We start from the raw sequence: 25,771 nt of genomic DNA, 5'->3' as shown, positions 1-25,771 counted from the left end.
AAGTTTTAAATTCCAAATAGTTAACATACACTGTAATATTAGTTTCACATGTAGGATTTAGTGGTTCATCACTTACATAGAATACCCAGTGCTCATCACAAGTGCCCTCTTTAACACCCATCACCCTTCATCACCCATCACCCGTCATCCTCCCACCTACCTCCCCTCCAGCAACTCTCAGTTTGTTCTCTATAGTTAAAAGTCTGTTTTATGGTTTGTCTTTCTCTTCCCACCTGCCCCTCCCATGTTCACCTGTTTTGTTTGCAGACTATTTTGATGTAAAGTATGAGGTATGGATTCAACTTTACCTTTTTCCAGATGGCTCTCCAGAAATGCCAACATCAATTATTGAATAAACTATCTTTTCATCACTGGTTTGAGATAACAATCTTCATCATATGAAAATTTCTATTTTTCTTTCTTTCTTTTTTAAAGTTTACTTAATTATTTTGACAGAGAGAGAGAGAGAGAGAGAGAGAGAGAGAGAGAGAGAGAGAATCCCAAGCAGGCTCCACATTGTCAGAGCAGAGTCTGACACAGGGTTCTAACTCATGAACTGTGAGATCATGACCTGAGCTGAAACAAAGAGTTGGACACTTAACTGACTAAGCCACCCAGGCGCCCCACAAATTTCTATTTTTCAAAAAATATTCAGTGCTTCCTTATGTGACAATCATGGTGCTTGAGTGTCATAGATCCTGGGTCTAGAGTTCTCTCTTGTTCAGTAAGAGAGCAGGTCGCAGAATTAAAACGCGAGAGAGGCTAATGTTCTGAGGAGACAAGAGCCCCGAGTAAGGGTCCTTGCTCTGTTTTTATTAAAATCAGAAGTCTTATTGTTGGAGAAATGAATAAAGTGCTGCACTAAAGATGGCTGACGGAACTAAAACAAGCTCTGGTCTCTAGCTTAGAGACCCCTCTTCCGGGTTCTTCTTGCCCTGTTTGCTGTGAGCATGAAAACCCCCACAGATATGGAAGCTGACAACTATAAATTACCCTTCCCACTTGCATTCAGGCTCAGATCTTTGGAGAAAGTCTCCTCTGAGCCCGCTGGTGTTAAATAAATCTCTGAACCACCAAGATCTCCAAGTGCCACTTGTTTTTTCTGCCAGTGTTCCAGCTTGGTTCTGTAACATATTTGGTTGCCTGACCAGGAAACCCAACCGTGCTGTCCCATTGTTGCCACCGGTTTGGAAGAACGGTAAGGCGGTGACAGAGCGAGGAATCGCAAAGAAGGCGTGCCCTGCCTGAATTTTGGCAGTCTCCTATTTGGCCGCCTCAGGCTGGCCCCGCTCCGTCATTCCCACCGGACTCAAAGAGGCTGGTAGGTGAGGACCTGGACCCGACGTCGGAACCAGTAAGGCCGGGGCCCCAAAGTAGTCAGGCCCATCCAAAAGGGTGGATGGGGGACCTGATCATTCCCCAGAGACTTTAGCACTCTTACGGGTAGAAAATTTTGCAGGAGGGAATGTAATAGCCTCTGGTGTGTGTGTGTGTGTGTGTGTGTGTGTGTGTGTGTGTGTGTGAATGTGCGGCTCGTCCAGGCTTGCCAGTCGAGTTTGAGTTTGTAGCTCCATGGACAGGCACCCTTAAGGTCCCCAAAAGTCTACGGAGTCTGAGTGGGCTCTCCTGTATTGTGGTGAAAGCATACAGTCCAGGGCGGCATCAGAATAGACTCCAATTGCAAGTCACAAAGCTGAGTCCACTATAGCCAAGCCTCACCTAAAGTTTCCCTTGGGAATGCGACCAGTGGAGTATCTGATTGGTCCTCTCATCTGAGGGGATACCCTCCCTTTGTCTGTCTCTGCAACACCGAACACGAGAAAGGAATTAATAATGGGGTCAAAATAGAGTAAGCCTATGATTTTAGAGGTCATGCTCAAAAATTTTAAAAAGGGATTTTCAGGTGATTATGGGGTCAAAATGACACCTGGGAAGTTAAGGACCTTTGTGAACTAGAATGGCCCATATTCAATGTAGGATGGCCCCTGGAAGGGATATTAGATGCCCAAATAGTGCAGCACGTTTGGCTGATAGTCACTGGGAACCCAGGTCACCCTGATCAGTTTCCATACATCAACTCCTGGCTTGAAATTGCCTGAAATCCTCTGCCTTGGGTGCAATTCATCCATAGCAAGCAGAGCCAGGCAAAGGTTTGAGCTGTTTTATCCAAAGACTCCCCCAGGGAGCCAAAGAAGGAATCCACCACTCCTTTAGTGTTTGCAGGAGACCCAGAGGAAGATCCTATCTTTCCACCACCTTATGACTCACTGGGCTCCCTCCCCCCTTCCTCTGAGCTTGAAACTCCCTGCCCCCCGTCTGTCTCTCCTCCTCCGCTGCTGCTGCCACCCATCCCTCCTCCCCTCCCAGACCCAGAGAACCCTCCCTACAAGGACCAGCAGCCAGACTGCGCCCCAGACCCAGACCTAACACTCTCCAAATGCCTGTAAGGGAGACGAAAGAGCCTGAAAGACAGAATGAGGACAGAATAGTCCAGCCCAGCTGTTCCATGATGTATTATTATCAACCTTTCTCTACAACCAACCTCCTCAATTGGAAACATAACACTCCATCATACTCTGAAAAGCCACAAGCAATGGTCGACTTGATGGAGTCCCTCTTCCAGACCCACTAACCGACTTGGGAAGATTGTCAACAGTTACTCTGTACTCTGTTTAATACAGAAGAAAGAAGAAGAATGAGAGAAACATGACAGTACCTAGAAGATCACGCACCTCTGGGGATCAATGACCCTGCTGTCTGGGCTCAAGCTGCTGCCCCTGATTCAATGCCCAACATGGGATTTCACCACAGAAGGAGGACAAGCCCACATCTGACAATACCAGGAAGCCCTCCTTCGGGGAATCTGAACTGGAGCCAAAAATCCCATGAACATGACTAAAATATTGTCAGTCACACAGCAGCCTGGGGAGTCTCCCAGACACTACTATGAAAGACTATGTGAGGCATACCATGTATACACTCCGTTTGACTCCCAGGCACCAGAAAGTCATCAAATGGTAAATACCTCTTTTGTGGCACAGGCTTCCCCAGATATCAGAAGAATACTCCAGAAGTTGGAGGGCTTTGCTGGGGTGAATATCACCCAGCTGATAGAGGTCACCAATAAAGTTTTCAGGAACAGAGAAGTTGCAGCTGAAAGAGAAGTGGAGAGAAGACTAAAAAGAAGGCCACCTTTCTTGCAGCAGCACTGGAAGAAATAGACACTGCAAAGATGGGAAGACCCCAACCACCAAAAAGGGGGAAGCCCAGAGCCCCCTTAGCAAAGGACCAACGTGCATACTGCAAAGAGAAGGGACACTGGTAGAATGAATGTCTGAATTGGAAGGGGCCCTCAAAACCCAGCTGATATTGGGAGGAACCTCGAGGTGAGGACCTCATTGGTCTGGCCAGGATAGAATCAGACTGAGGGGGACCAGTCTGTTTCTCTTTTGGCCCCATGAGCCCACGGTTGAAATGAAAGTAGGCAGCTGAACAATAACTTTCATGGTTGACACTGGGACTAAACACTTGGTTGTTACTTCCCCGGTAGCCCCTTTCAGCCAAAAGACAGCAATCATACTTGGAGCTACTGGGACATGGGCGATACAAGAGCTCTTCTGTCAAGCTCAACAATGTGAACTTGGGGGTCACAAGGTCTGGCATGAGTTCCTCTACTTACCTGACTGCCTGATTCCTCTCCTGGGCCAAGATCTGCTCTCCAAACTTGGGGCCAGATAACTTTTGAACCCACTGGACACACTAGCCTCCAATTAAACCCAAGGCAGAAGGAAACCCTGGTCTTGGTGATTACCCTGCCAAGGGAAGAAGAATGGAGACTATTCTGTGCCCAGGCCCTACCCTGTAGCCCCTCAGAATTCAGGCTTACATTCCCCTCTGTATGGGCTGAAGATAATGCACTTGGACTGGCTTGGAGTCGGGCTCCCATCATTGTTGACCTGATCCCTGGAGCCCAACCTCAGAGACAAAGGCAGAACCCCTTCCACTCGAGGCTAGAATGGGTACACCAGAGCACCTGACCAAGCTCAGAGAGGAAGGTATTCCAATTGAGTGCCAATCAGCTTGGAATACCCTGCTCTTGCCAGTCAAGAAGCCAGGAGGAGGATACAGACCAGTACAGGATTTGAGGGCCATTAACAAAGTGACTGTTTCCTTACACCCAGTGGTTCTGAACCCATGTACTCTCCTCAGCCAAATTCCAGGGTCAGCCAGATGGTTTACATGCCTCAACCTAAAGGATGCTTTCTTTTTTTTTTCTTCTTTTTTTTTTTTTTTTAAATTTTTTTTTTCAATGTTTATTTATATTTTTGGGACAGAGAGAGACAGAGCATGAACGGGGGAGGGGCAGAGAGAGAGGGAGACACAGAATCAGAAACAGGCTCCAGGCTCCGAGCCATCAGCCCAGAGCCCGACGCGGGGCTCGAACTCACGGACCGCGAGATCGTGACCTGGCTGAAGTCGGACGCTTAACCGACTGCGCCACCCAGGCGCCCCCTAAAGGATGCTTTCTTCTGCCTCTGCCTGGCTCCTCAAAGTCAACCACTGTTTGCCTTTGAATGGACTGAGCCCGTTACAGGGTGCCAGATGCAGCTGACCTGGATATGACTTCCCCAAGGCTTCAAGAACTCACCCACCTTTTTGGGGGAAGCATTAGCTGCAGACCTCACCAGCTTTCCAAGGGAAACCAGAGGGTGTGTCCTCCTCCAATATGTAGGTGACCTCCTCCTTGCCAGCGACACCCAAGAAGGCTGTATGAAAGGTACCAAGGCCCTCCTGCAGCTCCTATCCTACTTGGGGTACTGGGCCTCTTGTAAAAAGGCACAGATTTGCCAGCAGCAGGTCCAATACTTAGGCTTCCTCCTCACAAAAGGAAAAAGAAAACTAGGACTGGAAAGGAAGAAGGTTATCACCACACTGCCACAGCCCCAAACAAAATGAGGCTTGTGTGAATTTTTAGGGGCTGCAGGGTTCTGTCGCATTTGGATCCCTGGATTCTCAACCATAGCGAGGCCCCTCTATGACCTGTTGGGAGGGCCAGACTGGGAGCCCCTCACATGAACTGACGAGGCAAGGGCTGCTTTCACAGAAATAAAGTTGGCTCTGGGACGAGCCCCAGCCCTGGGCTTGCCCGACACAGAAAAGCCCTTTAACCTCTTCGTACATGAAAAGGACAAAATAGCCCTTGGAGTGCTCACTCAGAGCATGGGGCCTTGGCAATGGCCAGTGGCCTGTCAAACAAAACTTGATCCTGTGGCTGCAGGATGGCCACTGTGCCTCAGAGCGCTGGCAGCCACAGTCCTGCTCATCAAGGAGGCAGACAAACTCACACTGGGACAAACACTTAATGTTAAGGTCCCACACTCGGTCATGTCCCTCATGAGTACCCAAGGATATCATTTCCTCTCCAATTCTCAGCTGACATAATACCAAGGCCTTCTCTATGAAAACCCAAGGGTCACTCTCAAAACAGTAAGAACACTAAACATGGCCACCTTCTTTCCCACGGAAGAGGGAGAACATGACCATGACTGTTCCGAAGTAGTGGATGAAGTCTACGCCAGCTGCCTGGACCTCCAAGACCAGGCTATAACAAACCCAGAGATCACCCTGTTCAGCAATGGGAGCAGCTATTTACAAGAGGACAGCCAAAGAGCAGGATATGAAGTAACCACAACCAGCGAAGTTCTGGATGCCGAGGCTTTGCCGGAAAGGTGGTCGGCACAATGAGCTGAACTGTAAGCCTTAAACCCCAGCCCTCATCCTTAGCAAAGGTAAATGAGTTAACATCTACACAGTATGCCTTCACTACTGTGCATGTACACGGGGCCATCTATAAAGAAAAAAGACCTCCTTACTGCAGGGAAAGCTGCAGGGAAAACTATCAAAAACAAGGAAGAAATACTAAAGCTTCTTGAGGCTGTTTGGCTCCCAGACAAGGTAGCTATCCTACACTGTAAGGGACACCAGAAAGGAGATGACCCCATATCTCAAGGAAATTGCCTGGCCAAAACAGCCAGAGCAGCCGCCTGTGGTGATCTAGGTGAAGCTCCTCCCTACACTATGACTCTTGCACCCCAGAGGGAAGCCTCCCCGCCCCTGTACACAAATGAGGAAAGAAGTTGGGCCTTGACAGAAGGGGGCACATTAAGCAAAGAGGGATGGTGGGTCATGCCAAATGGGCACATCTTTGTCCCGTTGTCTATGGGAAAACACCTAGTGAAGGAATATCACCAACTCACGCACCTAGGGAAAACTGCACCAGAGGCCCTCCTCAAAAAGAACTAGTATATCAGCCAGCTGCTGGCATTATGCCGAGCTGTCAGTGAACGATGTGTAACGTGTGCCAAAAACAATGCTTGGTCTGCCCCATGGCCCCCGCCTGGCACACAAAGGAGGGAGGCCACCCCTTTCAAAGATTTAGAGGTGGACTTTACTGACATACAACCAAATAAAGGATTCAGGTACCTTCTTGTAATCATCTGCACATATTCGGGATGGGTCGAAGCATTCCTGATCAGAATAGAATGAAGTCGCGAGGTGGCCAAAGCTCTTCTACAGGAGATTGTGCCTCGGTTTGGTCTACCCTTAACCATACACAGTGATAATGGACCTGCGTTTGTGGCAGACATTATACAAACCCTGACAAAGTCCCTTAACATTACCTGGAAACTGCACACTGCTTACCAACCCCAGAGCTCAGGGAAAGTAGAGCAGATGAATTGAACCCTCAAGGAAATCCTGGCTAAGTTCCACCAAGAGACTAATTGCCCATGGCCAGATTTACTACCGCTGGCCCTCTTGCATGCCCGATGCATGCCTGGGGCACTAGGATTCTCCCCTTTTGAGTTATTATATTGGTGACTCCCCATGTTTAGGAAAACTCTCAGGAGACCTACCAGATTGGAGACAAGGGAATAAGAGAACAGCTCCAGACCTTGGGGGTAGTCCTAAACAAGTTACAGAGATACACCATAGAGAGGGCCCCAATTTCCTTAGGGACTCTCATTCACCCCTTTCTGCCAGGAGACTCTGTGTGGGTCAAAGATTGGAAGAGGGAACGTCTTAAACCACGGTGGACTGGGCCTCATACTGTTATTCTAACAACTCCTACAGCCCTTAAAGTTTCAGGTATTACCCCATGGGTCCATCAATACAGAGTTAAGAAGGCCAGCTCAGAAGAACCCACAACTTGGCAAAGTGATCCAGATCCAGTCAACCCGCTTAAACTGACCCTCAAAAGGGACACTGGCCCCTGAGACCTCCAGCCCTGCTCCAGCCACACCCTGGCTGTCCTGCGCACAGCAGAAACTTGAGGAATCAACACGTGAACCTAGCCCAGGGGTTTGGATGCAACTCTGCCAGCCCTTGCCCCTTACTGGTGTCATAGCACTAATCTTATATCTTTTAAAAATTATTTTTTTTACATTTATTTATTTTTGAGACAGAGCACAAGTGGGGGAGAGGCAGAGAGAGAAGGAGACACAGAATCCGAAGCTGGCTCCAGGCTCTGAGCTGCCAGCACAGAGCCTGATGCGGGGCCTCGAACTCACAAACTTCGAGATCGTGGCCTGAGCTGAAGTTGGATGGTCAACCGACTGAGCCACCCAGGCGCCACCTAATCTTACTTCTTACTGTTGGGCTGATAGAGACTGCACCAACAAGCTGGACATGAGACAAAAGATGCATGCTGGGTCTCACATACCTCCTCTGGATGGGAGGATTATTAAGTATTGCCTGCATATTATGATAACCTCTCTCGCCCTCTCAACTGTTGCTTACCCACTTTGCTCCCAGGATTGTTATGTGACAATAAAGGGGTCAAGGGCGTTCAGCGCCTTCACCTCCCTCCACAAAGATTGCTACAAGGGAGAAACACTCTCTGTCAGTCACCCGGTGCCCCAAGGACTAAGTATTGGACCGCAGAGATAACCCAAAATGTCAGGAACCCATGTCACAACAAGGGCCTCCAGAGAGGGAAGCTTGCTACCTTACCTTACCTTCCTCAATGAGGGATCTCGGACGGGGGAGGTATGCAAGACACAGCCCTTCAAAAGCTTATAAAGGATACCCAGGATAGGGTAATATAAGCCATAAAGGTGACCATTCCCCCAGCAGCCTACCAGGGTTTGAACCTTTCAGCCTTCAATCAGATGTTTACCAATTCCCCACTCCAGTGTTGGACTAACACTACTCTACAAGTCCTCCATAAAATAGATAATCACACCCAAACCTGCTGGATGTGTTTGCCCCTCAGCAGAAGGGCTTACTTAGCCACTCCTATCCATTTGACTTGTGAAGCTTCTGAAAATCTCAAAACCAACACTTCTGTCTTAATTGGACCCCTGGCCCCTGGGATCCGTCTCACAAATGCTGACAATCTAATCTGTACAGTCCCTGAAGGTATGAATGGTAACTCTCTATACAGAAGAAATATAACCTTAAAGAGGAATACAACCCTATGTTCAACCCCTGGGTTGTTCTATCTATGTTCTAATTCAGCCTACCAATTGCTTAGAGGCCAACTGGACTCAGATATGTTATTCCGTCTTCCTAACCCCAGAGATATCCATATACACTGAAGATCAGTTTCTAACAGCCTTTAGCCCCAAGTCCTGGACTAAACAGGTAATCCTGCTACTCATTCTGATAGGAGCAGGAATTGAGACAGGAATAGGGACTGGAATAGGGGGTACAGGTTCATCCGTAGGACTGTACCATAGACTATCTCAAGAGCTGAATGAAGACATGGAACAGGTAGCAGATTCTCTGGTAACCTTACAAAGCCAAATAAACTCTCTGGCAGCAGTGACCCTCCAAAATAGGAAAGCCCTCAACCTCCTCACTTCAGAAAAAGGAGGGAATTGCATCTTTCTGGGGGAGGAATGTTGCTATTTCATAAATCAGTCAGGAATAGTTACAACTAAGGTTAAGGAGCTCAAGGAAAGAATTCAACATAGACAACAGGAAAATATCAATCAATGGAAAGGATGGGATCTCACGGATTGGGCATCCTGGCTTTCTGCCCTGATGGGGCCTCTCCTCTCCATAATTTTACTTATATCCATTGGCCCCTGTATACTGAATGCCATGATACATTTTATTGAAAACACTGTTGCTTGCCAAACTACTGCCAATATCTTAGCCTTCTGAGAGTACCAACCTGTAAAACTGAAAGGTGATGCCTACTAAAAGTTTTTTAAAAAGGCATCAAAAGGGGGAATGTTGGAGAAGTGGATAAAGTACACCAAAGATGGCTGATTGGACTAAAACAAACTCTGGTCTCTAGCTTAGAGACCCCTCCTCTGGGTTCTTCCTTTGTTTGCTGCAGCATGAAAACCAACCCTCCCTCCCCCAACACACACACAAATATGGAGGCTGATAACTATAAATTTCCCTTCCCGCTCGCATTCGGGGCTCAGATCTTTGGAGAAACAGTCTCCTCTGAGCCCGCCGGTGTTAAATAAATCTCCAATCCACCAAGGTCTCCAAGTGTCGCTTGGTTTTTCTGCCAGCGTTCCAGCCTGATTCTGTAACAAACTGACTGAGCCACTCAAGCTCCCCTTCTCCACCTAGTTGTAAGTTATTATTTTCTATCATCTACAATGTGGTAGTAGCTTCCTAAGTGGTTCTCTCCCCCTCCCTTTCTTGCCTGTCAAAAATTCATTTGTTATATAGCACACATCTGGGTGATCTTTAAAGTGGAATTCAGTTAATTATTATGTTACTATCCTGCTTAAATTCCCCCAAGGCTTTCTACCTCATTTAGAATAAAACCCAAACTTTTCTTGCATAAGAAAGTCTTGCATACTTAGGCCATGTATACTTCTCCAAGCTTATCTCAAGTCATTCTCTCCCTCCCTCCACTCCAACAATGGTGGCCTTCTTTTAACTTCTCAAATATACCCATAGCTTTTACACATGATGTTAAATGCTCTTTTTCACTTACTTCTTTTAACACTTGTATAACCTTTACATTTCACCTTAAATTTCACTTCCCCAGAGAGTTTTTTCTTGATTCCCTAATGCACATTCACAGCCTCTTATTCTTATTTTGTATAATAAACACCTCAATTTGCAAGTGAGTGGATGTTTCTGTTAGACTCTAAGCAACTTGGATTTAGGAACGTCTATTTTGCTTACTGATGTATATCTGACGCCAAGCACAATTTCTGGTACATAGTAGCTGCTCAAAAAATACTTGATGAATTAACCATCTTTCTTTGTTCTTTTTTAAGTTTATTTTGAGAGAGAGACAGAGACAGAGACAGAGAGACAGAAAGCGAGCACTAGCAGGGGAGGGGCAGAGACAGAATCCCAAGCAGGCTGTCCTGACAGCGCAGAGCCCAACACAGGGCTCAATCTCATGAATCATGAGATCATGACCTGAGCTGAAATCAGGAGTCTGTCACTTAAGTGACTGAGCCACCCAGGTGCTTCTGAATCATCTTCTTTCTTAACATAATAAGTGGTTCTGGAAAATTAAAACAAACTTCTTTGGCTAGAATGCCAAGAAGCAGATATGTCACCTTAGTTCTTGATGTCTTTCTATTCCTGTCTGTGGGGAGCCTTATAATTAAGAATAAACCTAATAAATCTATTCCCTGCAACCCAAAGATTCCCAAAGCACTAATGTACCAAATAAACGCTCAGCTCCAGCTGCCAGTCTTCTTATTGTCCCTGCTCTTGCACAAGTTTTATTTCCTGTCTGCAGTGCTCCTGTCTACTTCAGTCCCCAAATTCTACCCAATATCAGCACAAATTCAAACTCTATCTTCTTCATGAAGTCTACCCTCATCATTCTGGTCTCAAACAGATTTCTCCCTTCTCTGAGTACCTGGTGTATTTTGTTGCATTCTACACTCATAGGAGCATCCAACATTACACTTTTTTAAGTGCTGTATGGTGTAGACCTGTAAAAATCTCCTCCAATGAATTTATTGGCTACCTACAGATAATGATTATTTCATATAATTTGGGACAAGAGAAGTCCTCCTGTTGAGGGAAACAAAGAGAAGAAAAATGTAGTTTAAATTAAATCCCCTTACAGCTTGCAGACCACTGATAGATACCAGAGACCTGTAGTGTGTAACATTCCTCAAGGAGTTTGTGGCTGCCTTAATGCATTAATGTTTACATTTCATTACAATCTAAAAGCAACCTTGTCTTGACAATAGCTAAGTCTTCAGGGTCCAGTAAGACCCTGCTTTCACCCTACAGAAATTCCTTAGAAACTAATTTTTTCTTCATCTAACCCTGCTCCCTCCACAAACTTAAAAGTATATAATCAGTTGCTCCTCCCAATCCCAGTGCATCTCTTTCTGCCCACGGGTCCTGTCCTCGTGCTTAAATAAAATCACCTTTTTGCACCAAAAAAAAAAAAAAAAAGTCTTGAGAATTCTTTCTTAGCCATTTGTTCATGAACCCCAATTCAAATTTCATCACTCCTATCTGAATTAATTGATACTGGTAGCTGGTGTGTTAAGCTAAAAAGCTGTTAAAGTTGAGATCCATAAAAGATATCTTAAACATTTTCATTTGAAATTATAAATGTATATTCATTTGCTCATCTTTTGATGCAAATCTAAGCCTCTTCTATGAGAGTGATTTTAATGATTGAGTGCCCATACCCATAATACATCAGTTTTTGTTTCATTAAAGTGGAACAAGCAAGTGACACTTGGGAAATTATACAAGTGTAGAATCCTCTGAGATTTTTATAATTTTACTTCAGTGTTTTACAGTTTTCTCACACATAATTTGATAGCAATTTTAAAAAAAGTGGCATTTATAAGGTCTTTCCAAAGCATTCAACTAGTTTTCATAGAAACAACTCCTTGTCATAGTTACACCTTATCGGTTTACATAATACTTAAATTATGGAATAGTAACAACAGGCTTAAACAGATTTTGTAAGAGATACAAGAGATTCTTGATAAACACTGTCTTGCGGCAGATGTCCTCACGTATATTTAATAATGTCATTAGCTCCAAGAAGTCATACTTGGGCATCATTCATTGTTTACAGAGAGAATGACAAGTGTTGTTTGAAGTCTGGTGAGCTGTTTAAGTAAAGGGTGATTAAAAGATAGTCAATGGCTTCTTTTGTTTCCTTTAAAACATCTAGAACAGACATGAGCCCATGACCTTGTAAAAATGCTGGAAGGAGAGAAGAGTTATAAAGGATATATAAGGCAAACGGGAAACATCTTACAGAGATTATCATTTGCCATAAAAGTCTAAAGGGCTCTGGATTCACAACTGAGAACTGAAAAATAAAAGTGCCCACATTCTTAGAACTATAACAGCATTTCCGAGGAGAATAAAAGTGAACTTACCTGAGACCTGACTATCTGTGATTCATCATTCATTTCCTTCTCTTCCATGTTCCCTCTTTGGGAAAGTGTAACATTCTGAGAGGGCATAACTAAGAAAAAGAGCAAAGAAGCATCTGGTCAATACGTGATAACACTGAAACTAACTCTTAGAGTTTTTGCTTTGTGTTAGGATGGCAGTTTAGAGAGAAGCCCTCTAAGACATAAGCTCAAAGGCTGGATAACTTAACCATGACATTCTTGTTCTTCCAACATACTGAGGAATTCAGTGTAGGACTTTCTCTTATTGTGGCATATGGGAAGCTCAAGGAAGTTCAGTGATTTTCAGCCCTGGCTACACACTTGGGGGATGTTCTGAAAATGCAAATGATAAGATTTGGATAAATCCAGTATTATACAAATTGGTCTACAATGACCCTGGGCAACAGCATTTTAAATTCTAAAGTCTCCAGGTGACTTCTAAGTAAGGAGATGAAAACCACTGATATGAGCTGATAGAGAAAACATATGTTGAGAGCCTGATCTTATTTTTAAGGGGATACATTCATCCCCAAACTCAAACTCCAGAGATCTTCTCTCCTTTACTCTCTTTAAGCTGATCTTCCTGGGCCATCTTGATCTTGGGGTTGTGAGTTAGAGCCCCATGTTGGGTGAAGAGATTACTTAAAAAGAAAATCTTTAAAGATGATTTTTCTAATACACAAAGGAGATTTCACTTTTCTCATTTTTCAAAATGTTCACCTTCCTGTTTGAGTATGTGGATTCAGTCCTCCACCAGGATTACTACACCTCTTTGCAGTTCTTAAGTTATAATGCCATCAAAGCTTTGCTTTCTTCTAGAAGGACAGTCAGGAGATACACCAGTACTAACAGCTTCAGTGTCCTTGTCAGTCCCTGAAAGCTGATTTTCCAATGCCTTATGGAAAACAATCACTCACTCCCAGGTATTAAAGGTGCTTCATCTCTGATGAGAACCTCAGGAGCCAATGGCTATCCACAAGAATGACTTCTCAGGGCAGCCACTCTCAGAATCTTGCCTTGTTCATGCAAGGTTGACATGTGGGGGTTCCTCAAAGCGGCTATTACTTTTTCCCCCTAAAGGCATCAGTCCTTCATGAACAGACTTCACTATGATACTCAAATCTCCCTTCTGACAGGAATCTTGTGAGATACTATATCAGGTGTAGCACATGTAATGAGATGCACCAGTCTTACAAAAGAAGTCCAGCAGTCTCAGTCACTTAGTGACCTAGAGAGTCTGTAAAGAAACATACAAACTATCTGTTCATACTTCACAGTATGGTGTGGAATTTTTAAAAACAATCAAAAAGCATTTCTAGAATTTCTCAGATTCACACATTACAAAAAGCAGATATATACAGATCCATCAACCAAAAACAAACTTTAGCTTTAGTTCTTACCCATCCTCTTCTCAGAATAGAAAACATGTGGTCCGTGCCTAGTGAAAGATTTTCAGAAGACTTTCACCAACATCAACAACAGAGCAAAATATCTTGATCTGCTGATAAGCATGAAAGAAAACATTCTTTTTTCTGTTCACAACGTTTGGCCTGAAAAATTTCTCTCAAAAGCTAGTGATGGTATTAAAGAATGAAGTCATTCCTGAGAAGTAAGTTTTTTTAAGAAGAGAAAATCACAGTTCCAGTGGAATGGCCTTGTTAGATGAGGAAGCCAATCACTGCCCAAGATAGGGCATGAATTCAACATTTTACAACCAGTTGACTAAGAGGTACACCTTTCAGGAGTAATTTAAAAGCATTTTAAGAATCAGGGCCTGGGGCGCCTGGGTGGCTCAGTCGGTTAAGCATCCAAATTCAGTTCAGGTCATGATGTCATGGTTTGTGGGTTCAAGCCCAGCATCGGGCTCTGTGCTGACAGCTCAGAACCAGGAGCCTACTTCAGATTCTGTGTCTCCCTCTCTCTCTCCCCCTCCCCTGTTCTCTCTCTCTCAAAAATAAATAAACATTAAAAAAACAACAACAACAGGTCCTATTTCACCACGCAAAAGCTCTAAAAGGGTCCTATTCTCTGAAGAGCCAGACAGAATCTATGAGAATGCTCTGATGGTTTCAACCCAATCACCTCAAAACCACTTACAAAATAATAAATAATCACAATAATAAAAAACAGCATTTACCAAGTTAGGCAGAACAGGGTTTCTCCTTCATACGTGTGAACCCAAGGGGATAAAGAGCATGTCAAATATATATTGCTTGCAAACTTAGTTATTTGAGAATTTTCTTATGGCATCTGATGAGACTAAGTTTCCAGAGAACACACGTTGGAAGCACTGATTTAGTTCTCAGCTTTTTGGTTTAAAGGAGGATTCTGAAGCTGAAGATCATAGAACTAAGTGAAAGAGCTGGTTCTAGAACCTAGGTCTCCTGGTTCACAGCCCTAGGTTCCTTCTAGTATACTCTGAAGTTCTTCTTAGTACCTGTTCTCTCTCTTTTCATTTTTTAATCTGATCCCCTTCTGAAAATTTCCCTTTTAATTCCTGTATTGGAAACACACACACATAAAACCCCCCAAACCAACCACTCTCCATCCCCAAACTGTGTGTAATTTTTCATACAATACACATGTAGTCCTTTCCAGAGAAGCCTGTGGTATCACCACAGGCTTTTTCAAATATGTAACCATGATGGCTTGGAAAGTAAGGAATTCCCATGACTGCCTAAGGAATACTAAAATTATAATCAATTCAGATGAAGAATGACTTCCGGCTTAACACCCTTTTTCCTCCAAGCTTTTCCAAAAATCTGAGTGAACTTCCTTGACCATGTATATATTAACGTATATATACATGTCCAGGTTCCACCCAAAAACTGTTGAGGTGAAGTCCGGCATCTATACATTTTTTAAGTGCCTCACAAGTGATTTTTAAACAAGCAGGAATTCAGAACCATTATCAGAGCCTCTAATTTTGTTAACTTCTTCAATGCCAGTGATTTTCGCCATCATTCTACTTCTGTCACCCACTTCCGGTGCCATAGTAGTTCTGAAGTTTCTTCCCTTACAAAATGCTAGACTATGAACCAGGAAACCTTATGTTATAGACTGGATGGGGAAGAAAGTGAAGACAGGGGTGGCTTGGGGTGCCTGGGTGGCTCAGTCGGTTGGGTGTCCAACATCGGCTCAAGTCATAATCTCGCTTGTGAGTTCAAGCCCCACGTCGGGCTGGGTGCTGACAGCTCAGAGCCTGGAGCCTGCTTCAGATTCTGTGTCTCCCTCTCTCTCTCTCTGTGCCCCTCCCCCGCTCATGCTCTGTCTCTCTCTCAAGAAGTAAACATTAAAAAAAAAAAAAGACAGGAGTGGCTTAGTATAGGGGAAAAATAGAAAAAAAGAGCAATGTTTATCAAAGTGTGGTCTGCAGATCACTTGAATCACACAGCATTTGCTGAAAAGCAGATTCACTGGTTCAATCCCAGACCTAATGAAATGGCATCTCTGGGGGAGTATTCTTGGCCCAGGGATTTGCCTTAAAAAATATTTCTTCTCTAGGATCAAACCATTCTCTCCAGCCTCCCTACAGGCCTGAATCTAGCATGTATTTTCTCAGTCCTTGATCTGCAACTTGATCTTTCATTTTATTGACTCCTCCTGTCATAATTTAAAACCATTTAAGATCTCTCCCAGCATTAAAAACTTTCACTGGCTATATGCCCTTTTGTAACTAATATCCATTCTTTTTTCAAGGCTACAACTCTTCAAAGGATTGTTAGTACTTGTCTCTACTTCTTCATTACCCATTTATTTTTCAATTATCTATGATCTTTCTTCTGTTTTGCCATCAGCACACCACTAAAATTGCTCTGGTTAGGAATGTCAACAACACTTTTGTTCATGCAATGGGCTTTATTACTTCCTGAGCTCTGATGGGTATCTGACATTACTAACAGCTGTGTTTTGCTTTATGTCCACAGTCTTTCTCAGCAGGCTATGCTCTAGTCCTTTTTCCTCTGCCTACCATTTACATATTGTTGTTCCTTAGGAGTTTTCAATATCTATCTTTGTTCCCTCCACAGGTGAAGTAAAGGAATCTTTAAAGGTGTACAAATCTGATCATATCAGTCCCTTATTTGAAATTCTTCAGTGGCTCCCTACAGCTCTTAGGCTGGAATACAAAGCCATAAAAAATCCTGTGACCTGCTTCCTGATCTTTCAAGCCACTCCCCTGCTTGCTTCTGAGATTTCATCTACACAGCTCTGCTTTTAAGTCCTTAAATGTGTCCTGTGTGGTATCTCCCCTCCTCCACTCCAGATGATACTTACTCTTCCTTCAGGTCTCAGTTTAAATCAAGGAAGATTTTTGATATCACAGACATGTGAGGTCCCTCCTTTACACCTTCCTTTTTTTTGGTAGCACTTTTTATCATTGTTAATTATTTGTAGTCATCATTTTTATTTATACCTCACCATTGTGTGATGTTAACCTCCACGAAGACAGGAATCTTTTCTGTCTTATTTACTATTCCACTTTTAATACTTTCAGTATGTGGCTCATAGTAGGCACTCAGTATCTGCTAAATGAGTAAATGAAAGGGTTCTTCTGTTTCCTCTTCTATTTTTTATTTTTAACTTATTTTGAACCAATTTTAGACTTACAGTAAAGTTACAAGAATAATACACAATTCCCACATACAATTCACCTTGTCCAAATGTTAATATTTTATATGCCTATAGTACGATGATCAAAACAAGGAATTTAAATTGGTACAATACTATTAATTCAAACTACTCAAAATTTACTAGTTTCTCTAGTAGTATTTTTTCTTTGATCCAGGATCCCACATGGAATTTAGTTGTTTTTTCCCTTTGTCTTCTCCAATCTGTAAGTTCCTCAGCCTTTCTTTCTTGAGCTTAATACTTTTGAAGAGTACTGATGAGTTATTTTGCAGTGTCCCTCAATTCGGGTTTGTCTGATGTTTTCTCATGGTTGGAATGAAGCTAAGTATTTTTGGCAAGAATAACACAGAAGTGATCTTTTATCTTTTACATCGCATTAATGGGTTTATGATGTTGGTACACTTCAATAATGATAATGTTAACCTTTATCACTTGGTTAAGGTGGTGTTCACCTGGCTTCTCTACTGTAGAGTAACCATCTTTCCCTCTGTAGCTGATAAATATCTTGGGGAGATACTTGAAGATATAAATATCCTGATTCTTCTCAAACCCACTAACTTTAGCATCCATCAGTTTATCTTGTCTGCAACAGTTAGTAATATAGTGTTGGTCTAATGGTGATTTCTCTATTTCTCTCTTTCCCATTAACTTATTTATGTATACATTTTTAATGTTTACTTCTGAGAGAGGGAGAGGGAGCTGGGGAGGGGCAGGGAGACAGGATCTGAAGCAGGCTCTGCGCTGTCAGCCAGCACCTGACACAGGGCTTAAACCCATGAACTGTCAGATCATGACCTGAGCCAAAGTCTGACGCTTAAGCAACTGAGCCACCCAGGTATACCTCCCACTAATTTATTAACTGAAATTTTTCTGCAAGGAAAAGCTGCTCCATATCTCTTATCATTTATTTACTAATTTATTTATGTCACTATGAACTCATGAATATTTTGTAAGCACCAATATTATCATTATTTTATTGCACAAATAGTTTTGGCTTTGGTCAGTTGGAGGCTCCTATGTTATTCTGACCAGCCTCTATCCTATTTTGAGCACTTCTTGGCACTGTAAGATGTTTCAAGTTCTTGTATTATCCCTGCCCAGCCCTAGAAATCAACTTCTCCAAGGAGCCCTAGTTCCTTTTATTGGAGAAGTGCTTAGAAACAAAGATCTGGGTGCTGGATCAGCACAAAGATCAGCTGTGCTCGCTGCTACTGGGGTATCATTGCTTCTAGGCCCTCTAGGAGAGATAGGACACATGGACACACACACACACACACACACACACACACACACACACACACTGTATTCATCTATGTATTAAACACTACAAGTTCATTATGACACCTCTGATTCCAATCCAATACCTCAGGGCTCATTTTTAATCTTCCTCTTTTCCTCACTTCTTTCTTCAAGAAAGAAGTTACCAGTGAGGAAAGGAGGAAGATTCTTGGCTCTTAGTATCCACAATACATTTACTTATTTGTTCAGTTTTGGTATATACATAAAATAGTTTCAGAATTGACTCATACCCCTGTGACAAACACAGTTATTAACTGAAAATTACAGCATCTGTGTAGAGTTCTCTTTGTCTTTAGTTATACAGTATCTAGTCAAGATAGTGTTTTCTAAAATAATTTAATTTTTTTCTTTGCCACTTCCTTCAGTGTGGTTATGTCATTCACTTGTAATATAGTTAGGTCCATTTGTTAGTACTTGTGTTTATTCTCTTCTATTTGTTCTCAGGTGGATTCCTTCAGCTTTACCCACTGCCATGATTTCACTGATCATCTTTTTTGAGCTACATAATCACATATCTACCCAACCACCTTACTGGACATCCCCAGGCATGTGTCCCTCAGATCTCTCAACCCTAACATGTCCCAAACTCATTCTCTCTTAAGCCTCTTGCCATATATTTGCAATGAAGTATGCATGAACACCAACTCTATCGCCAAACTGATTGGGTTTGATTCCTAGCTCCACAACTTACTAGCTGTGTGAGTTTGGTTGTATAAGTTACTCAACCTTTCAATGTTTCAATTTCCTCATTTGTAAAACTAGTTATAATAGTACCTACTTCATGGGTTTGTTGAGGATTAAGTAAGTGAATATTTTGAAAATATTTAAAACAAAATGCCACATAGTAGACATATTTATATGTTACATACTGTTCTTTTTTTGTTTTGTTTTGTTTTTAGTATTTATTTATTTAAAAATGAAATTTATTGTCAAATTGGTTTCCATACAACACCCAGTGCTCATCCCAACAGGTGCCCTCCTCAATGCCCATCACCCAACCTCCTCTCCCTCCCACCCCCTATCAACCCTCAGTTTATTCTCAGATTTTAAGAGTCTCTTATGGTTTGGTTCCCTCCCTCTCTAACTTTTTTTTTCCTTACCCTCCCCCACGGTCTCCTGTTAAATTTCTCAGGATCCACATAAGAGTGAACACATATGTTATCTTTCTCTGTATGACTTATTTCACTTAGCATAACACTCTCCAGTTCCATCCATGTTGCTACAAAAGGCCATATTTCATTCTTTCTCATTGCCAAGTAGTATTTCATTGTGTATATAAACCACAACTTCTTTATCCATTCATCAGTTTGTTACATACTGTTCTTATTCTCCTGTTAAATTCCCTATCTCAATGAATAGCACCACCAAGCCTGAAACCTGAATGCCATTCCTGACCTCTCTTTCTTTCTTTCCCTTAGTCTCTCTCTTCAATTAAAGTCAAATCCTGGTAAATTTATCCCCTTAAATATGCAGTGAATGTCCCATCTTCACTTCTACTACCTTGATTCAGGCCACTATCATCTCTCACTTTGACTACTTCTGCATCCATCAAACTGGTCCTTAACTTTAGTCCAGTATTTTCTTCATGCTGGAGTCAGAGTGATTTCTCTCTCCACACCTTTTCTCTACCTTGGAAACACCTTAATTTTATTTTCTGACAAATATTAAAACAAAAATTTTTGTAAACATAGAAAAGCAGAAAGAAAATCACTTATAATATCATTACCCAGAGATAACCAGTTTTTTGGGGATACATACTTCCCAGCTTTTTCTATACTAATTCTCACACATATTATAATATGGCATGTCATTATTATATGTCTGATTTTCTTTTCTGAAATCTGGGTTTTAATTGACAGTATTGTGTACATCACTTCAGGACAGAAAACAAAAATCTAAATATTAAAAAAACTAGGGTCATACAGTCTCTTCAACAAATGGTGCTGGGAAAATTGGACAGCTATGTGCAAAAGAATGAAACTGGACCACCTTCTTATACCATATGCAAATATAAATTCAAAATGGATTAAAAACCTAAATGTAAAACCTGAAACTATAAAAACTGCAGAAGAGGGCACAGGCACTCAGACATCAGCTGTAGCAAAATTTTTCTAGATAAGTCTTCCAAGGTAAGGGAAATAAAAGCAAAAATAAGCTATTGGGACTACATCAAAATAAAAGGCTTCTGCACATCGAAGGAAACATCAACAAAACTAAAAGGTAACCTACTGAATGGGAGAAAATGTTTACAAATGATCTATCTGATGAAGCATTAGTATCCAAAATATATAAAGAACTTATACAAACAACTCAATACCAAAAAAAAAAAACAAAAACAAAAACAAAAACAAAAAACAAAAAACACAACCTCCCAAATAATCCAATTAAGGATGGGCAGAAGAAATGAACAGAAATTTCTCCCAAGAAGACATCCAGATGGCCAACAGATGCATGAAAAGATATTCAACATCACTCATCATCAAGGAAATGCAAATCAAAACTAGAATGAGGTGTCACTTCACACCTGACAGAATGGCTAAAATAAAAAGCACATGAAACAATAAGTGTTGGCTAGGATGCAGATAAAGGGGAACCTTCTTGCACTGTTGGGAATGCAAACTGGTGCAGCCACTGTGGAAGACATTATGGAGGTTTCTGAAAAAGTTAAAATTAGAACTGCCCTATGATCCAGCAATGGCACTACTGGGTATTTACCCCCAAATACAAAAAAACACTAATTCAAGGGGATACATGCACCCCTATGTTTATTGCCACACTGTTTACAGCAGCCTGTGTCTACAGATAGATCGATAAAGATGTGGCATATATATGCAATGGAATATTAATCAGCCATCAAAAAAGAATGAAATTTTGCCATTTGTGACAGCATGGATGGAGCTAGACAGTATTATGCTAAGCAAAATAAGTCAGAAAAAGATACATTCCATATGACTTCACTCACAGGTGGTATTTAAGAAACAAAACAAACAAGCAAAAGAAAAAAAAAAAAAAGAAAGACAAACCAAGAAACAGATTCTTAACTATAAAGAACAAACTGATGGTTACCAGAGATGAGGTGAGTGGGGAGGGATGGTGAAATGGGTGGTGGAGATTAAAGAGTAGATTTATTATGATGAGCACTGAATAGTATATAGAATTGTCGAATCACTTATTGTACACCTGAAGCTAATATAACACTGTATGTTAAGTTTACTGGAATTAAATAAATAATAAAATAAAATACAAAAGAAATAAAAAAGGAAAAAAATTAAAAAAAAATAGTGTCATGGTATATTCAATTGCTTGCAATACCCAAAACTTGTTTAATAAGTTAATTATTAATAGGCATTTAGGGAGCTTTATTTCTCTTTTCCTGTTATAGACGACAGCAAACATTATACAGTCTTGGCATAATTTTGTGTGATTATTTCTTTAGGATAGATTCCTAGAAGTGGAACTGCTGGATCAAAAGGAAGACAAAACACTATTGAGGAAGGTTGTACCATTTTTCATATTAATCAACAATATATGAGAGTGACCATTAGCCAAGAATGATCAGCATTATTCTTTTTTAATATAATACATAGTATATAATTACTGCTTTAGAATGTAATTCTTAGATAACATGGGAGGCAGACTTTACATTTTTAGTTTTCATGTTTCTTCTTTCATAAATTACACTTTTGTGTAATTTGTCCACTTTTCTACCATTTTGCCTTTTCCACTAATTTGTAAGAATTCTTTATTACAAAGTACAGAGTGCAGGAAAGATGAACTAAGCAGGTCTGGGTGGCCCAGACTGTACATTTTAAGGAAAGGTTTGATCGTGGCCTGGTTCCTGAAAGATAATCTATAGCCTTGCAACACCCTGCCTTTTAAGAGTGTCTCTGTTTACCTGAAGCCTTGGGACAGGTCAGAAAGTTCATGCCAAAAGAGGATTTATGGTGGGATCCTTGGGCCATGTGGTATCAGCTTGCCTTCTGGAGAGACTGGAGACTGAAGGTCAGCAGCACAGGTGGTCAGCTATGCCTACATGAACAACTTCCGATAAATACTCTGGATGCCAAGGTTTGGAGGAGATTTCCTGGTTGGCAATACTGCATACATGTTATTACATGTCACTTCTGGGAGGATGTAAATGCTAGCTGCAAGACTCTTATTGATAGAAGACAACTGGAAGCTTGTACCTGGTCTCTTCTGGACTCTACTTGTATTTTTTGTTGCTGATTTTAATGTGTATCTTTTCACTGTAATACTTATGCTACTGTAAGTATAACAGTTTTGTTGAGTTCTGTGAATCATTTTAGCAAATCATTGAACCTAAGGGTAGTCTTGGGGATTCCTGAACACAGACAGTAAACAGCAACTCCCTTGGTATAACATAAATAACAAATGTAGTCTTCTTGTTATCATTTGTCTTTTATTCTTTGCTGCTTTAAAAAAAAGTTAATTTAAAAATTTTCTGCATCATAAAACACTTTCCCCCCTGTGTAGATCTTAAGTTCATGTGAGGCTTTTGTTTTGTTTTTTCCTTACACAAGAAATAGCTTCTCGGTCTTTTGGCTAAGATCAAGTGTTTTTTCCTTACACATGTAATATATGTTTCAATTTTTTTTACACATTCTACATGAAACCGTAAGTATTCAAAACATGGGAATATACTGAGTAAGATGTGAGTGACTTTCAATCCCTCTTCTCTATTCGATTTCCCTCTCTGAAATAAATCATTGTCAGTCATTTGGTGTACATCCTTTTCTGTGCATTTATGAACATATATAACCACATCTGTACTTAATATGATGAACACTACACTACGTGCCATTGTTCTCTAGCATCCTTTATTCACTAAATGTCTTTATTCACTAAATTGTTCCTTGTTTGTTAACTTCAAAATAAACTACCTTATTCTATTTTATGGCAGTATTCCATTGTATGGATCTATCATAATATATTTAAGCATATCCCTAGTGAACATTTAAGCGTACTTATTTCTCACAATTACAAATAATATGGAAATAAAACTTCTTTTTACACACTTTTTTACACATTGTGTACCTGTGCAACTATTTCTGCAGGACTGATTCCAGAATGAAATTTCTGAGCCAAGTGAGCTCATTTAACATTTTGGTAGGTACTGTCACAATGCCATTCAAAGTGTCTTCCTCAATTTTACAACTGGGTCCTTCTTCTGGGCATTTCCCTCACACCTTTTATCATCAATATTTTTATATTTTTCCATTCTATTTTGTGAAAAATATCTTTGTCTTCATTTGCATTCTAGGGTTACTTATGAGGTTAAGCATTAGAAATTTTGTTTTGTTTTGTTTTTTGGTTACCTGTATTCTATAAATTGCCTGTGCATATCCTTTGACCATTTTCCCTTTTTCCTTCTGTTGTTTCCTTCTTTCTTTCTTTCTTTCTTTCTTTCTTTCTTTCTTTCTTTCTTTCTTTTTCTTTTTTTTTTCTACTTACAGAGGTTCTTTACATATTATGGACATTAATCCTTTGTCTCCTACACATGTTGCACATTTTTTCATGTCTCTTATTTTTAGCCCTTTGTTCTTTCTGAATACAGAAATTTAAATTTTTGACATAATCAAATGAATGAATTTTTCCCAGAGGGTTTTGTGTCATGTTTAAACAGTTTGGTATGGCTATAGCACGATGTGCAAGAGTGGATGGCAAAATATTATGCAGTATTAAGATCATAAAGGGCTTTGAAGGCACTTCTAAGAAAGTAGATTATCCTGATGGCAACAAGGAAACGTAAACATTTTCAACAACACAGTGACTTTCAACAAACATTCCCTCGTTTAATAACTATCTATTGAGCACCGCTAAGTGCCACGATCAATTCTTTCCTTAGAGAATTATAATTTTTGAACCTTTACATTTTTCACAATTCCAAATACGTCAAAAGAAATAGATTACTGTCAGAGGACATAATTAGGGGGCGTTTGTTCTGCCACATATTAAAACATACTTAACATTAAAACACAGTGCAAAAACTGTCAGAGCAGTGCAAGAAACTGTCTGGAAACATTTCCGAGTATATACACGCCTGCAGAATGTAATAGAAGTGTCATTTCAATTCAGTGGGAAAATGATTCAATAGATAATGGCAGGACAACTGGGAAAAAGGCTCATTTCTAATCCAACACCTGACAACAAATTAATATCCAACATAAGTACAAATGTAAAAAAGACATTTTAAAAATCCTTTAAAAACATTAGAAAAAAGTAAAGGTTAAGGTTTTAATAATCTTGAGATGGGGAAAAACTTTCCAAAAAATGACACCCACCCATGCCCACACCAAATAACAACTGCAGAAGATACCAGAGGAAAATATGTTTGTACTCTTGGGATGGGGCGGCCTTTCTATCAAAGAAGGGGCGCGGGTCTCCGAGAAGGAGGACGGCGCTGCAGAGGTACTCCGAGTTGAACGCGGACTGCGACCGCTACCCGGGCACCCTTGGGCCGCCGCCCGCCCTTCCCCCTCGCCCGCCTCCGGGCCCGCGGCACGCCGCACTCACCAGCCTCCACAGACAAAGGGCGCTCGGGGCGGCTCCGCCCCCTGACGCCACCGCCGCCGGGCCCGACCTAGGCGGGACAGGGTGATGAGGGCCTTACAGCCTGAGCCAATGACGCCCAGCGGCTGGGTCCCTGGAGCTGGACTAGCCGCCGGCTCCAGGCCCGCTCTAACGGAAGCCTTCCCACGATGGCGACCGCGTCGCGCTGGCTGAAGCTCCCCGATACGCATGCGCCAGCGGCGCCCCAGGCAGAGCGCTTCCCACATGCTGGACTCGGAACTCCCACCCGCTGCCCCGGTCGGCTTTCTCCCGGGCAGCGCTCACCCAGGAGGCTCGGACCTCCGCCCTAGGCCTCGCAAAATTTCGCTTAACGGGGGTGGAAGTTGGGGTAGGGGTGGGAGTGAAGGTGGGGGGAAGAAAAGGGAAGGCCGAGGACCCTCCCATAGTCCCTGCCAATCGGAAACATTGTACTGCCCGGTTCCCCGGCGCTGTAGCTGCTGCGTCCCAAGGCGACGAGGGAAGCCCTCCTACTCCTCAGTCCCGGCATACCCCTCCCACCCTCCTTTTGTACTGAGACTCAAAATATAATTAATGATTGAATTCAATTTTCTGTTTTGTAATATAGGTCTACTGATGAGAAGAATGAAATTCTTTTCACAGGGATAACTTGCTTAATTGGGATTCAAAATGTTCTCCATCATCAAAATTGATTGCCATGGTTGATCTCTTAATGCCATTCTATAATATTTAACATATTTCATCTTTGAAAACTTTTCAAGTATGTAGGTACTGTCAAATACTAACATTCACAAGGTTATGATTTAAACGGAGCATGTTCATTGCTTGGAAGGTATTTATGGAATCCCATAATTTTCCTCTTTTTATATTTGCTTTTTAGCATGCTAAAAAAGGCAGATTAACCACTTCTGAATGAAGGTTAG

The 25,771-nt window shown here is 41.8% G+C and overlaps 1 protein-coding gene across 1 annotated transcript in view; it reads right to left on the bottom strand.

The window, feature by feature from the left end:
- The window catches only part of ZNF713 (zinc finger protein 713), a 41,478-nt gene extending 16,481 nt beyond the window's left edge, over positions 1-24,997 (bottom strand). The window contains exons 1-2 of the mRNA XM_030301362.1: positions 24,834-24,997; positions 12,354-12,442 (exon numbers count right to left, since the gene is read on the bottom strand). Of these exons, the coding sequence (XP_030157222.1) occupies positions 12,354-12,440 (87 nt within the window). The 5' untranslated portion in view covers positions 12,441-12,442; positions 24,834-24,997. The remainder of the gene's footprint in view (positions 1-12,353; positions 12,443-24,833) is intronic.
- Between the last annotated feature and the right edge of the window lie 774 nt (positions 24,998-25,771).

The sequence above is a fragment of the Lynx canadensis genome, chromosome E3 (genome assembly GCF_007474595.2).
Source record: "Lynx canadensis isolate LIC74 chromosome E3, mLynCan4.pri.v2, whole genome shotgun sequence".
Taxonomy (NCBI): domain Eukaryota; kingdom Metazoa; phylum Chordata; class Mammalia; order Carnivora; family Felidae; genus Lynx; species Lynx canadensis.
The sequence above is the reverse complement of the archived record's forward strand: the minus strand, read 5'-3'. Positions and strand labels throughout refer to the sequence as shown.